This window comes from Sinohyriopsis cumingii, chromosome 10 (assembly GCF_028554795.1).
Source record: "Sinohyriopsis cumingii isolate HCF-2022 chromosome 10, ASM2855479v2, whole genome shotgun sequence".
Taxonomy (NCBI): domain Eukaryota; kingdom Metazoa; phylum Mollusca; class Bivalvia; order Unionida; family Unionidae; genus Sinohyriopsis; species Sinohyriopsis cumingii.
In genome coordinates, this window is record NC_142970.1 from 121,376,270 (window position 1) to 121,392,494 (window position 16,225).

The following is a 16,225-nucleotide window of genomic DNA, read 5'->3' on the forward strand; positions in this document are numbered from 1 at the left end:
TTAGGAAAATTTTAAAAACTCAAAGCAGCAGAACAGTTTTTGATGAAGTCATTTAAATGATTTTTTAATTTTTAGTAACTGTGACCATATTCGATGGCAGACTGACATCATCTGTATAAGCTTGAAATACTTTTAGCACAGAATGTTGCTTTAGTCTTGGTCAAATTCTGCAAGGCATTTTTGAGAAATATTAGCTTGAAGTTTATTTTCTACTTTTGGTAACAACATCTATATTTGATGGTTTCATTTTGTTAAGCTTGGTGTTTTGTGTCACTGCAACACATGTAGCCCATAGCCTGATGTTTTGTGTCACTGGAACACATGTAACCCATCTCTTGGTGTTTTGTGTCACTGCAACACATGTACCAACATCTTGGTGTCTTGTGTCACTGCGACAAAATGTAGCCCATATCTTGGTGTTTTGTGTCACTGCAACACATGCACCCATATCTGAGGGTGACTGGTTTCTGAGATATCATTTAAAGGTTTTCCACTTTTAATAACAGTGGGAATATTTGATCATAGATCAGCATTTGTAAAAATATGAAAAGTTTGTTTCCCAGGATGCTTTCTGAAGGGATTGATAATATTTATTTAATAATAAATCATTTATCTGGTTTTCTACTTTTAGTAATCGTGGTCATATTTCACACTGGATTGGTGGATTGGAATAATTTATACAAATTCAAAAGGTCATCATGTTTTTTGTCAAATTTCAGTTCAGTTTTTTAAAACAAAGCCATTTCAAGAATTGTTCTTTATTTAGTAAAAGCAGCCATATTAGATGGCAGACTGGCTGGCAAATATGGCCTAATTTTGCAATGTGGTTTTAAGAAATACAGGTATAACTGTCATTCTAATTTTAGTCAAAATGGCAGACTGGCTTTAATTGTAAAATTGTCAAAGGTCATTATGCCAGGATGACGCTATTTTACTTCTATTATCATGTAACGATTTTCATGAACAGAAAGACACAATAAACAATAATCAACCTGTGGAAACAATTAGGATCCATCTACCTGGCAGTTATAATTAGGATCCATCTACCTGGCAGTTATAATTAGAATCCATTTACCTGGCAGTTATAATTAGGATCCATCTACCTGGCACTTATAATTAGAATCCATTTACCTGGCGGGGGGAGGGAGCCCCGAGTGGCCGAGTGGTCTAAAGCGCTCTTCGTTACGGATCACTGCCATCTCACCTCTGTCTGCGGCGGTTCGAGTCTAAGATTCAGCCAATGTGGGTATGTGAGAAAGCTTGCCAGTAGCTTCTCGTGGGTCGGTGGTTCTTTCTGGGGTTTTCTCTGGTTCTTCCTCCACCATTAATACTGGCCGCCATGTATAGCCTATCATGTGCTGCAAAATGGCGTTAAACCCCACAACAACCATTTACCTGGCAGTTATAATTAGGATCCATCTACCTGGCAGTTATAATCACGATCCATTTACCTGGCAGTCATAATTAGGATCCAACTACCTGGCAGTTATAATTAGGATCCATCTACCTGGCAGTCATAATTAGGATCCATCTACCTGGCAGTCATAATTAGGATCCATCTACCTGGCAGTCATAATTAGGTTATATTTACCAGCAGTTACAATTAGGATCCAACTACCTGGCAGTTATGTAAGATCTATTAAAGAACTTCAATACTGTTGAAAATGCATTTTTCTGCCAGTCTTAATGTCAATTTAGTTTGGCTGTGACAGAGACCCTAATGTCAATTTACTGCGGCTGTGACAGAGACCCTAATGTCAGTTTAGTGTGGCTGTGACAGAGACACTAATGTCAATTTAGTGTGGCTGCGACAGAATTTAGTTTCACTGTGATAGAGTATGACTGTGACAGAGACATTAAAATCAAAGTAGTGAGAGTGTTTGTAACAGAATTAACTATCTCAGCTTCATAATAAATCAACCTAAAAATGAAGAAAACTCATCAATGGGTAAAGCAAATGTAAAAGAACATAAACAAGACTATATATATGAAATAAAATATAAACACATTCTATGCCCACCCTGTTGATTAACAGTCCATTATGCTAAATATAATGTGTGGAAACAATTACTTTTAAAAAAATCAAACTTACCAAGACAATGACGTCTGACTTTTTCACCCTATAATATAATATACAGGTTTCTTTATTACCTGAAATGCAAACCTTCCCAATGAAGGGTCCAGGTATATGATGCTAAATTAATGCTTTTATGCAGAAACCATTTTTCTTATTTCAGTGACAGCATCCTGTCATCCCCAAACTGACAGGGTTCTTCCTTACCCCAAATGCAAGCTAACCAAAAGGATTGGTCAACAGATGATTGATTCTTTAAGTATCAAAGAAATGACATTTTGGCATTTTCTACCCAAACAGTTAGGCTTCTACCAGTGCAGATATGGGATGTAGAACTAATGTTATTATGCAGAAAAAATCTCTCTTATTCTTTCAATCACTGTGACACTGACCTTACATTCTTCAACCCCAAACCAGTAGCATTCTTCTTAACCAAATTGCTAGTATGGTAATTTATAAATAATGTTACTCTGCAGAAACCTTTTTTCTCTTTCTTCAGTCAGTGACCTTGAACTTTGACCTTTTGACTCCAAAATGTATATACCAGGTGCAGATATGTGACACAGAATTAATATTGTGTTGAAACCATTTTTCTTCTTTCTGTCAAAGTGACCATGACCCCAACAAAGTTGATAACTACTGATAATGGAAAACTCAAACTATTTCTGCTTTCAAACAGTGACCTTCACCTTCAAGCTACTGAGCTAAAATTGATATTTTTCTTCCTTACATAAGTGTAAGTCGTCTACAAAATTTTGGTAAATAATTTTAGAGAATAAATGGAGTATTGTGCTGAAACAAACTTGCAAATGAATGGTCTTAGCTACACAATGATTAAAAAAAATCTATCATAGGGTCCAGGAAATACATGCAAAACTAAACATTAATAAAAACCTGAATAAAAATTAATATGACTGACCTGGACTCCATGGCCAGTGGGAAAGCAGACAATTGACTGATATAATAATCTTAGCTTCATAGTGATTTATGCCAGATATAATACATATCAATCCACAGGTTAAGGAAATATTATCCAATGATAATACTTTAAGAAAAACATTAATGCACATTTTTTATTATTATGACCTTGAACCCCATGATATACAGCTATTTGCATGATATAAATGCAAAATAAATTCAAGTCCTACCTCAAAACCTCCAACAATCAAAAGACCACTGATCTCAAACTCTGCAAGTTTCTCTGCAATTCTATCCAATCCATACTTGCCTGCCAGCACTCTGTCAAGAAAACAAAGAAACATTACCGTATTGTTGTTATGTTGTTGTTATAGGGTTTAACGCCATTTTTCAGCACACGATAGGCTATACATGGCGGCCAGTATTAATGGTGGAGGAAGAATCCGGGAAAACCCCAGAAAGAACCACCGACCCACGAGAAGCTACTGGCAAGCTTTCTCACATACCCACATTGGCTGAATCTGAGACTCGAACCCACGCAGAAAGAGGTGAGATGGCAGCGCTCCGTAACGAAGAGCGCTTTAGACCACTCGGTCACTCAGGGCCCCCATTACCGTATTGAAAATATGAACAGAAACTGTGATGAATGGCAAAGCCAAAAATGAGTCCTATAAATATACCTTATGTAACTTCTGAAAGCTTCATCTGAAGTAACTTCAAATACTAAGCTCTATTTAAGGACAAACTGAACAAATATTTAATTCAATTAAAAACAATACTAAATTCAGTGGAACAACACTTGAACCATACTTGAAAACCTTGAGTGTTGTGCTTGTACATCATGGTGGCCTAGTGGTTAGAGCGTCCGCCTCGGATGTGGGAGGTCGTGGGTTCGATCCTTGGTCGAGTCATACCAAAGACTTACAAAAATGGTACTAACAGCTGCCTCGCTTGGCGCTCAGCATTAAGAGGTTAGTGTTAGGACTGGTTGGCCCGGTGTCAGGATAAAGTGACTGGGTGGGACATCTTGCTACATGTCTGCGGCATGATGCCCCAGTGCTAGACATCACTATAAACTGCCACATTGCAGACATTGTAGCGATGTGACTGAAAAATTGTTAAAGCTACGTTAAAAATCAAAATCACATCACATCACTTGTACATCATGTAATGAGATGAATATGGGATTATAATAAGTGAATAAGTGTTGTTCATTAATAACAGTTGTTATGGTTTATTTAAAATGTAAAGGAATAACGCTGTTTGGAGACCCAATTAGAACCCATCAACTGAAAAGAATATCTTGCAATGAAAGAATGCATGTAGCAATCCCTGTCTGATTTAATTGGGATTATGGGACTTGTCATCTCACATGGAATGATGGATAACCTGTAACATGCACTGGGACTTGTCATCTCACATGGAATGATGTATAACCTGTAACTTGGACTGGGACTTGTCATCTCACATGGAATGATGTATAACCTGTAACTTGCACTGGGACTTACCATCTCAAATGGATTGATGTATAAACTGTAACTTGGAATTTTCATCTCACAAGGAAAGTGATGCAGTATTGGTAGGTAACCTATAACCACTAGATTAGCATTTATGGTTTGAGGTCAGGCCATCCAATGAAAACAGTTATAGATGTATTAGTCATTAAACTGACCTGTCTGTTCACTGAGGGAAAATGTTGTAATCCTCTTTGTAATCCCTTAATCCACTCTTTAACATGTAGCTACAGAAATGTTGTACGTATTTATGACAAAAATTATAAGACTATTGCAGGGGCCCCGAGTGGCCTAGCTGTCTAAAGCGCTCACTGTTAGGGATCACTACCATCTCACTTCTGTCTGCGTTGGTTCGAGTCTCGGGTTTGGCCAGTGTGGTTATGTGAGAAAGCTTGCCAGTAACTTCTCGTGGGTCAGTGGTTCTTTCCGGGGTTTTCCTGGGTTCCTCCTCCACCATTAATATTGGCCGCTATGTATAGCCTAACTTGTGCTGAAAAATGGCGTTAAACCCTACAACAACCACCTCAACAAGACTATTGCAAACAGTATGAAATGTCCATCTTTTAACATTTCCCTGACATCACTGGACCTTGTCAGCTTATGCCTAACAGGTCACAGACTTCAAAGTTTCCACATGATGGCCTTGACCTTTAAGAGATGGAGCCTGATAAGTCTACTCATGATTTATACGCAAGGACAGCTTTAACAAGTATCTCCAAACTAAGAATGTAGACAAAGAAACTAATTACATTTACCTTTGTCTTGACCTTGATCTTTACAGGGGTGGGTGTGAATGTGGTATGTGATACAATCTTCTTATGACTTATATCTAAGTACAGCTTTTACAAGTATCTCCTGTAGTCCAAACTTAGTCTTGACAAAAAACAGTTCATAGAGTTACATTTTCCTTAGCAGTGACCTTGACCCAAAGGAAGGTGGCATAATTGTCTAGAGTGATGCATGTCACAAGTTTCATGAAAATATCTTCTGCAAGTCCAAAATTACAGCCAAGACATTTTTTCTTGCTGTGACTTAGACCTTTGTGGTAATGCCTGGACTATGGAAGGGAAAACATTGAATAGTCCAGATGCATAGCAGGGTAAATTTCATTCAACACTGAATAATCAAACTGTATATCAGGGCAAATTTAATTCAACACGAAACATCAAAATGTATCCCATGGCAAAATTTCATTCAACACTGAATAGTCAAAATGTGTATCAGGGCAAATTTCATTCAAATCATACCAGAGTTTGCAATGTTATAGGCCTTATTGTAATGAATGGACAAATTTCATTCAAACCATCCTGCAGCTTGCAATGTAATAGACTGGATGTTAATGAATGGACAAATTTCATTCAAATCATTCCATGGCTTTCAATATTACAGGTTGGATGTTAATGGATGAAAAATGGATTCTGATGAAGTAATAAGGCTGGCATAACATAACTAACTTTTTTGTGCCAAGGAATGATCCTCCTTTTGCAGACCAACCCTGTACTTCTGTCCAACTCATTGGTTTTACCTGAAACAAGACAGGTAAAGAAGAACAGTCATTAAACGTAGTAGAGTACACACACACACACACACAAACACATACACACACACTTGTTTTCACTAAACATCTTCAGCTATATGCCCTCCAAACAATATTAAGCATTATGAAATAAAAACATAACTTATTTTAACTCACAATCACTCTTAATGACTGTCTCAATTCTAAAGCATCATAACTTAAAATACTTTTCCTATCATCCTGTTGAATCAGATTAATTTAATCACAATGTATTTTAATGATGATGTAACAACCTAAAATTTGAAATTTCATCAACTGATTTACATAAGCCGCAGTGAATCTTTGACAGCAATGAGATTCTAAAAAGTACATATAGCTTGTAAATACTGCAATACAGGATGTATGTAATAATACTAACAATTTATGAGAATATCATCACCTTAAAAATGCAAGTATTTATTTATATTGGGAAATGAGGCAAATTTGTAATGCTCTAGAACTACACACGGAACTTGATCACAAGCAAGAGATTCCATTATAATTGTTACTGTACCTTCACCAGGAAAATATGTAAAGTGCTCAATTAAGCAATTATTGTTCAACAGTGCTGATGTAGAATTTAAAGTGAGTAATATTTTACAATATATTTTGCAAGTTTATATGAAATAAAATTTGTCAGGAGTAAAAAAGACTACAATAAAGATTCTCTTAAGATGCAGCTGAGGTTTTTAAAAGCAAATTTTTAAAGACCACAGAAGCAATAGCATATCTGCAGAGCAAAATTGTGTTATTTTGGGGTCATAACAAATTTTGTCCCAATCCCAAGATTACAAAATATTCTGTCACTCAGGAATTGTCTGTAATCTTTAAATCTGAATGAATTATTAAAGAGAAAATATAATCTGGGATAACGAAAACACCAAAATTATTTACGATTAGAATCAAGGATAAAGATAATCTGGGATAATGATAACACTAAGATTGCAACAACCAAAAATGTAATAATTGTTATATTGTTGAAAACAGTAACAGTAACATTTTTTTTTAATATTCAAACATTAATAATTATTCTATTTTTGGAACAGTGACAATTATTCTATGTTTGGAACAGTAATAATTATTCTGTTTTTGGAACAGTAATAATTATTCTATTTTTGGAACTGATAATTATTCTAGTGTTGGAACAGTGATAATTATTCTATGTTTGGAACAGTAATAATTATTCTATTTTTGGAACAGTAATAATTATTCTATTTTTGGAACTGATAATTACTCTAGTGTTGGAACAGTGATAACTTCTATTTTTTTAAAAAGTAATAATTATTTTTGCAACAGTGATAATTATTCTATTTTTGAAACAGTGATAATTATTCTATTTCTGGAACAGTAATAATTATTATATGTTTGAAACAGTAATAATTATTATTTTTGAAACAGTGATTATTATTATTTTTGAAACAGTGATAATTATCCTATTTTTGGAAGTGATAATTATTCTATTTCTGGAACAGTAATAATTACTATGTTTTTGAAACAGTAATAATTATTCTATTTTTGGAACAGTGGAAGTGATAATTATTCTATTTTTGGAACAGCGATAATTATTCTATTTTTGGAAGTGATAATTATTCTATTTTTGGAACAGTAATGTTTATTCTATTATTAGAACAGTGATAACTGTTATATTATTGAAAGTGTGAGGCATCTCCAATCTTTGGAATTTAAATAAAAACAAATTTACATTTCTGGATAAAATCATGAAAATTGATAACCAATAATGTCAACAATTTCACCACTATGGTGGCTTAGTGGTTAGAGCTTCCGCCTCAGATGCAGGAGTATGTGGGTTCAATCCCTGGCCAAGTCATACCAAAGATTTACAACAATGGTACTGACAGATGCCTTGCTTGAAATTCAGCATTAAGAGGTTATTGTTATGACTGGTTGGACTGGTGTCAGGATAAAGTGACTGGGTGGGACATCATGCTACATGTATATGGCATGATGCCCCAGTACTAGACATCACTATAAACTGTCACATTGCAGACACCATAGCGATATGACTGAAAAATTGTTAAAGCGACGTTAAAAATCAAAATCACATCACATGTCAACAATTTCTTATAAATAAGAGCAATAATGTTTTGCAAATAAATTTTGTCACAACATATCCTCTATGTATTGGGTAGGTGTAGTAACATAATATCCTCTATGTATTGGGTAGGTGTAGTAACATGATATCCTCTATGTATTGGGTAGGTGTAGTAACATGATATCCTCTATGTATTGGGTAGGTGTAGTAACATGATATCCTCTATGTATTGGGTAGGTGTAGTAACATAATATCCTCTATGTATTGGGTAGGTGTAGTAACATGATATCCTCTATGTATTGGGTAGGTGTAGTAACATAATATCCTCTATGCACTGGGTAGGTGTAGTAACATAATATCCTCTATGTATTGGGTAGGTGTAGTAACATAATATCTCTATGTATTGGGTAGGTGTAGTAACATAATATCCTCTATGTATTGGGGAGGTGTAGTAACATAATATCCTCTATGTATTGGGTAGGTGTAGTAACATAATATCCTCTATGTATTGGGGAGGTGTAGTAACATAATATCCTCTATGCATTGGGTAGGTGTAGTAACTCCAATATGAATCAGAATTAAGTTTTCTTACTTTTAACACAAGACTTAGATAAGAACATTCATAAGGAACTGGAACTATGACTAATTTTGTTATCACTGTTTCCAAGGAAGTATGTTAATTTTCATATCATTGTAATAAAGTATGTTAATTTTCATATCACTGTAATAAAGTATGTTAATTTTCATATCATTGTAATAAAGTATGTTAATTTTCATATCACTGTAATAAAGTATGTTAATTTTCATATCACTGTTTCCAAGAAGTATGTTAATTTTCATATCACTGTTTCCAAGAAATATGTAAATTTTCATATCACTGTTTCCAAGAAGTATGTTAATTTTCATATCATTGTAATAAAGTATGTTAATTTTCATATCACTGTTTCCATAGAATATGTTCATTTTCATATCACTGTTTCCAAGGAAGTATGTTAATTTTCATATCACTGTTTCCAAGAAGTATGTTAATTTTCATATCACTGTTTCCAAGAAGTATGTTAATTTTCATATCACTGTTTCCAAGAAATATGTAAATTTTCATATCACTGTTTCCAAGAAGTATGTTAATTTTCATATCATTGTAATAAAGTATGTTAATTTTCATATCACTGTTTCCATAGAATATGTTCATTTTCATATCACTGTTTCCAAGGAAGTATGTTAATTTTCATATCACTGTTTCCAAGAAGTATGTTAATTTTCATATCATTGTAATAAAGTATGTTAATTTTCATATCACTGTTTCCATAGAATATGTTCATTTTCATATCATGGTTTCCAAGGAAGTATGTTAATTTTCATATCACTTTTTCCAAACAAGTATGTTAATTTTTTAGTAATCATCAGATAACAATTTGCCTGAAATATGTTTTGTTTATGGTGCTGTGTGGAGTTTAACTGTGGAAAAACATGGCATAATGCAAAGCAGAAGAGAAGAAATGACCACAAAATACACTTTCTAATAGCAGAATTGCCATTAAGCCTACCGAGAAAAATTATATCATACTTATCTGTTGCAACAATGTACATGTACATCTATTTTGAGAGAAAATGCATCTCCAAAGGGGAGAGCTCCAAACCAGAGGCAAAGGGAGAGAACTATTCAGGTATGTAAATGCATGAGATAAAGATACTGTATATGGCATTCTTGGTGTGTGCTTATTAGCATGAGCTTAAAACTCATGAAATATATTTATATAAGAATTTTTAATTTCAGTCTAATATGGTTTATTATTTGCACACTGTAATCTTGCATAGAATATGCCCAAATATTTTTAATGTCGGTGTAATATGTTATATGTAAACTGAACTAATGCACTGTTCTAAGTGAAACTGTATTTACTAAAATATAAATTAAAACTGACAACAACCACACAGACCTAGATCTACCATCATATATTAATGCAATAACAGAACAAGATCTATGTTGTTTATTTTACAACTGATTCCCATCAACACTGTGAAGGTGTTTATGATTCTCAATTTAATACAAAACAAATTAACCTCAACAATGAAATGATCTTCATATTGCCACATAATAAATTTGCCTATTTAAAAAAAAATGTAAACATGTTCTACTTAAAGTCTGAATGCATAACTCGTGTTAATATTTAACAAAAAAATTTAAAAACATGCCAAATATCCATAAAATGTGTAAAAATAGTGTACCAGTGTATGGTATTATATGGTATGCAAATATTGTACAAGTGCATAGTATTGTATGGTAGAAAATAGTGTGCCAGTGTATGGTATTATATGGTATGCAAATATTGTACAAGTGCATAGTTTTGTATGGTAGAAAATAGTGTGCCAGTGTATGGTATTATATGGCATGCAAATACTGTACAAGTGCATAGTATTGTATGGTAGAAAATAGTGTGCCAGTGTATGGTATTATATGGTATGCAAATATTGTACAAGTGCATAGTATTGTATGGTAGAAAATAGTGTACCAGTGTATGGTATTATATGGTATGCAAATATTGTACAAGTGCATAGTATTGTATGGTAGAAAATAGTGTACCAGTGTATGGTATTATATGGTTTGCAAATATTGTACAAGTGCATAGTATTGTATGGTAGAAAATAGTGTACCAGTGTATGGTATTATATGGTATGCAAATATTGTACAAGTGCATAGTATTGTATGGTAGAAAATAGTGTACCAGTGTATGGTATTATATGGTTTGCAAATATTGTACAAGTGCATAGTATTGTATGGTAGAAAATAGTGTACCAGTGTATGGTATTATATGGTATGCAAATATTGTACAAGTGCATAGTATTGTATGGTAGAAAATAGTGTACCAGTGTATGGCATTATATGGTATGCAAATATTGTACAAGTGCATAGTACTGTATGGTAGAAAATAGTGTACCAGTGTATGGCATTATATGGTATGCAAATATTGTACAAGTGCATAGTATTGTATGGTAGAAAATAGTGTACCAGTGTATGGCATTATATGGTATGCAAATATTGTACAAGTGCATAGTATTGTATGGTAGAAAATAGTGTACAAGTGTTTGGTATTGTATGGTATTAAAATAGTCTACTACTGTAAGGTGTGTGTGTGTGTGTGTCTGTGTGTGTGTGATTTGGATTTTTAATGTAGCTTTAAAAAAAATTCTGGCATATTGCTACGATGTCTGCAGTGTGGCAGTTCATAGTGATGTCCAGCACTGGGGCATCATGCCGCAGATATGTGCCATGATGTCCCACCCAGTCACATTAACCTGACACCAGGCCAACCAGTCCCAACACTAACCTCTTAATGCTGAGCCCCTAGCGAGGCAGCTGTTAGTACTATTTTTATAAGTCGTTGGTATGACTCAGCCAGGTTTCAAACCCAGGACCTCCAGCTTCTGAGGAGGACACTCTAATCACTAGGCCAATGAAGTGGTCTTACAAGTGTCTGGTATTGAACGGCATGAAATAAGTTTAAAAGTGTCTGGTACTGTATGGCATTAAACAACTGTACAAGTGTCTGGTATTATATGGCATGAAACAAGTGTACAAGTGTCTGGTATTATATGGCATGAAACAAGTGTACAAGTGTCTGGTAATGTATGGCATGAAACTAGCGTACAAGTGTATAGTATCATATGGCATGAAACAAGTGTACAAGTGTCTGGTATTATATGGCATGAAACAAGTGTACAAGTGTCTGGTATTATATGGCATGAAACAGGTGTACAAGTGTCTGGTATTATATGGCATGAAACAAGTGTACAAGTGTCTGGTATTATATGGCATGAAACTAGTGTACAAGTGTCTGGTAATGTATGGCATGAAACTAGCGTACAAGTGTATAGTATCACATGGTATGAAAATAGTGTACAAGCATCAGGTATGGTATGAAAACAGTATATTATATTGTAATGCCTTAACTTTGTACTTATCAATAATCACATATGCCCACTAATCTTAGTTTGGGAAAATTACTGCTATATTTTGCTTACCTGGCAAGTCCTTTAATCCTAGTATGGGAGAAATACTGTTAAATTTTATTTAATTTGCAAGTCCCTAACCCTACTATGGGAGAAATACTGTCTTGGGGTATTTATAAGGCTAACTACCTGATCCTAGTATGGGAGAAGTACTGTAATGAGGTATTTATAAGGCTAACTACCTGATCCTAGTATGGGAGAAATACTGTAATGAGGTATTTATTAGGCTAACTACCTGATCCTAGTATGGGAGAAATACTGTCTTGGGGTATTTATAAGGCTAACTACCTGATCCTAGTATGGGAGAAATACTGTAATGAGGTATTTATTAGGCTAACTACCTGATCCTAGTATGGGAGAAATACTGTAATGAGGTATTTATTAGGCTAACTACATGAACCTAGTATGGGAGAAATATTGTTTTATTTACTGGGCTAGACCACTGATCTATGCATAGCTTTTCTACTGTCCCTGAATACAAGTACAATGGCCTGTCCCTGAATACAAAGTACAATGGCCTGTCCCTGAATACAAGTACAATGGCCTGTCTCTGAATATGGGCACAATGGCTTATCACTAAATATGAAACAATGGCTTATCTCTGAATATGATACAATGGCTTATCTCTGAATACAGTACAACAGCTTGTCTCTATATATGGGTAAAATGGCCTGTCTCTAAATATGGGTACAATATCTGGTCTCTAAATATGGGTAAAGTGGTTTTTCTATGAATATGAGTCCATATATGTACAACAGATTTTCTCTGAATATGGGTCCAACGCAGAAAATACTGACACATGAAGTATAAAAATGCCAGGACATGGGTACAATACATACAAATGAACACAAAACAATGGGTGCTACAAAGTGGGAGAATTCTCTTGTTAAACCCAATTTCTATCAAGGTCCACTTATATTTGTTACTTTTATAAGGTCTATTAATATTTGTTGCTTCATAAAGTCTATTGATATTCCTGACTTTCACAAGGTCTATTGATATTCCTTCCTTTCATAAGGTCTATTGATCTTCCTTGCTTTCATAAGGTATACTGATATTCCTTGCTTTCATAAGGTCTATTGATATTCTTTCATAAGGTCTATTGACATTCTTTCATAAGGTCTAGTCTATTGACATTCTTTCATAAGGTCTATTGATATTCTTTCATAAGTTCTAGTCTATTGATATTCTTTCATAAGGTCTATTGATATTCTTTCACAAGGTCTACTGATATTCTTTCATAAGGTCTAATGATATTCTTTCATAAAGTCTATTGATATTTTTAAATAAAGTCTATTATTATTCTTTCATAAGGTCTATTGATATTCTTTCATAAGGTCTATTGATATTCTTTCATAAGGTCTAATGATATTTTTTCATAAGGTCTATTGATATTTTTAAATAAAGTCTATTAATATTCTTTCATAAGGTCTAATGATATCCTTTCATAAGGTCTATTGATATTCTTTCATTATTGGTATTCTTTCATAAGGTCTATTGATATTCTTTCATAAGGTCTATTGATATTCTTTCATAAGGCCTACTGCTATTCTTTCATAAGGTCTATTAATATTCTTTCACAACGTTTATTGATATTCTTTCATAAGGTCTAGTCTACTGATATTCTTTATTAAGTTCTAGTCTATTGATATTCTTTCGTAAGGTCTAATGATACTCTTTCATAAGGTCTACTGATATTTTTAAATAAGGTCTATTGATATTCTTTCATTATTGATATCCTTTCATATTCTTTCATAAGGTCTATTGATATTCTTTCATAAGGTCTTTTGATATTCTTTCATAAGGCCTATTGACATTCTTTCATAAGGTCTAATGATACTCTTTCATAAGGTCTATTGATAATTTTAAATAAGGTCTATTAATATTCTTTCATAAGGTCTACTGATATTCGTTGCTTCATAAAGTTAGAATTTTATTTTCTCTTTCAGAATCATCAAGTTGGTAATTGCATTGATCATCATAAAATGAGTGCACATCAAGATGGTAATTACACTGATCATAATAAAGAGTGCACATCAAGTTGGTAATTACACTGATCATCATAAAATGAGTGCACATCAAGTTGGTAATTACACTGATCATCATAAAATGTGTGCATATCAAATTGGTAATTACACTGATCATCATAAAATGAGTGCACATCAAGTCAGTGACTACACTGATCATAATAAAATGAGTGCATATCAAGTTGGTAATTACACTGATCATCATAAAATGAGTGCACATCAAGTCGGTGACTAAACTGCTCATAATAAAATGAGTGCACATCAAGTTGGTAAGTACACTAATCATCATAAAATGAGTGCACATCAAGTTGGTGTTTATTATGAACATTATAAGTTGAGGACATATCAAGTCATTGATTACTTTGACCATTATAAAATGAGTACATATCAGTATCAAGTCATTGATTATTTTGACCATTATTGGTTGAGGATATATCAAGTCAATGAGTACACTGACCATAATAACATGAGGGCATATAAAGTCAGTGATTACACTGACCATTATAAAATGAGGGCATATATAGTCGGTGGTTATTGTGATCATTATAAGATGAGGAAAGGTCTGAAGGAATCAATAGAATTTCAATGCAAGCATTTAAAAAAGACAATATTCATCTATGCCATGCATGTACAGTAGTTACAGTTGTCACAGAGAACTTGAAATGGAGCAGCAATTCTACACAATTTATAATGAAAAGCCACTGGATAATTTTGACATTTACGTAAGAAAATTCTGATTAGCCATGTTTTCATTTTCAACAACACTTAAACATTCCGAATTTGTAAATCAAATTGCGCTCCAGGTTTCAGCTCTGCCTACAACCAAAACCAGAGTCTTACCGCTTCCACCACGTGTGATAGCTGCAAAAACACAGGATTGTTAAAGATAAACCATACAAAAACTCCTTGCATTCGATTATTCATTAAAAGCTGTTCCAGTAAAACATACTTGGTACTTGGAGAAGGCACTTTTAATGTGGATGCAATTTAGAATTTTGTATCACTTTTATATGACTGTGTGATGTGAATATTCATTTGCATCATTTTAAATATAAACTCTTTGAATATTCATTTGTATCATTTTAATACAAACTCTTTGAATATTCATTTGTATCATTTTAATACAAACTCTTTGAATATTCATTTGTATCATTTTAATACAAACTCTTTGAATATTCATTTGTATCAATTTAATACAAATTCTTTGAATATTCATTTGTATCATTTTAATACAAACTCTTTGAATATTCATTTGTATCATTTTAACACAAACTCTGTGAATAATCAGAGTACCATGGCATATATTTAAAAGAAAAATACCTCTTTCTATTGGTACCATGTATTTTTTTACATAGAACAGCCATATCTTAAACAAGCAACAGCATCTTTTCACTCCAATGTAATATCTACCAATATATTTGTATACGGGAAAGTTAGCCATGCCAAAAATTTTCTGTCCATTTAAGGAAATTCAACAAAATGCTGTCCATTTTATCTCTTTGTTACAATTTTATTATTTGGTGAAAGTTGGTAAGGATTTAAAGTTTTTACAAATTCATTTTTTTAATACAGACATATGAACTGATATCTACTATGAAACTTAGTACCAATAACCGAAATGTATTTTAATTTATAACGGAGGCCAATTCAGTACAGAAATGTAAATACAACCAGATAAATATATAAAAAGGTCTTTGTTAGGCTGTGAAATTGTGGGCTTAATGCTAATACCTATACCAAATCTCACCAAACAGGTCTTTGTTAGGATGTGAAATTGTGGGCTTAATGCTAATACCTATACCAAATCTCACCAAATAGGTCTTTGTTAGGATGTGAAATTGTGGATTAATGCTAATATGTACACCAAATCTCACCAAATAGGTCTTTGTTAGGATGTGAAATTGTGGATTAATGCTAATACCATTACCAAATCTCAATAAATAACAACTGTGCTAAAATCATCCATGATTTGCAAGCAGCAATTTTGTTTACTGTAGCAACGCTGACCACCCATGAATATTTAGAAAATCCACCTTCTATTAAACTTATTCACGACTCGCTTGTCGAACTTTC

The 16,225-nt window shown here is 33.4% G+C and overlaps 1 protein-coding gene across 6 annotated transcripts in view; it reads right to left on the reverse strand.

Annotated features, from left to right (window-relative positions):
• Positions 1–16,225, reverse strand: part of LOC149791118 (ATP-dependent 6-phosphofructokinase-like) — a 100,867-nt gene that overhangs the window by 18,918 nt on the left and 65,724 nt on the right. For 3 of the 6 annotated variants that reach the window (XM_089973039.1, XM_089973036.1, XM_089973041.1), the window contains 3 exons: positions 14,993–15,013; positions 5,961–6,031; positions 3,223–3,313 (listed from right to left, as the gene is read on the reverse strand). In XM_089973039.1, coding sequence (XP_089829165.1) covers positions 3,223–3,313; positions 5,961–6,031; positions 14,993–15,013 — 183 coding nt within the window. The remainder of the gene's footprint in view (positions 1–3,222; positions 3,314–5,960; positions 6,032–14,992; positions 15,014–16,225) is intronic. The other 3 variants (XM_089973040.1, XM_089973038.1, XM_089973042.1) reach the window with 1 other exon arrangement.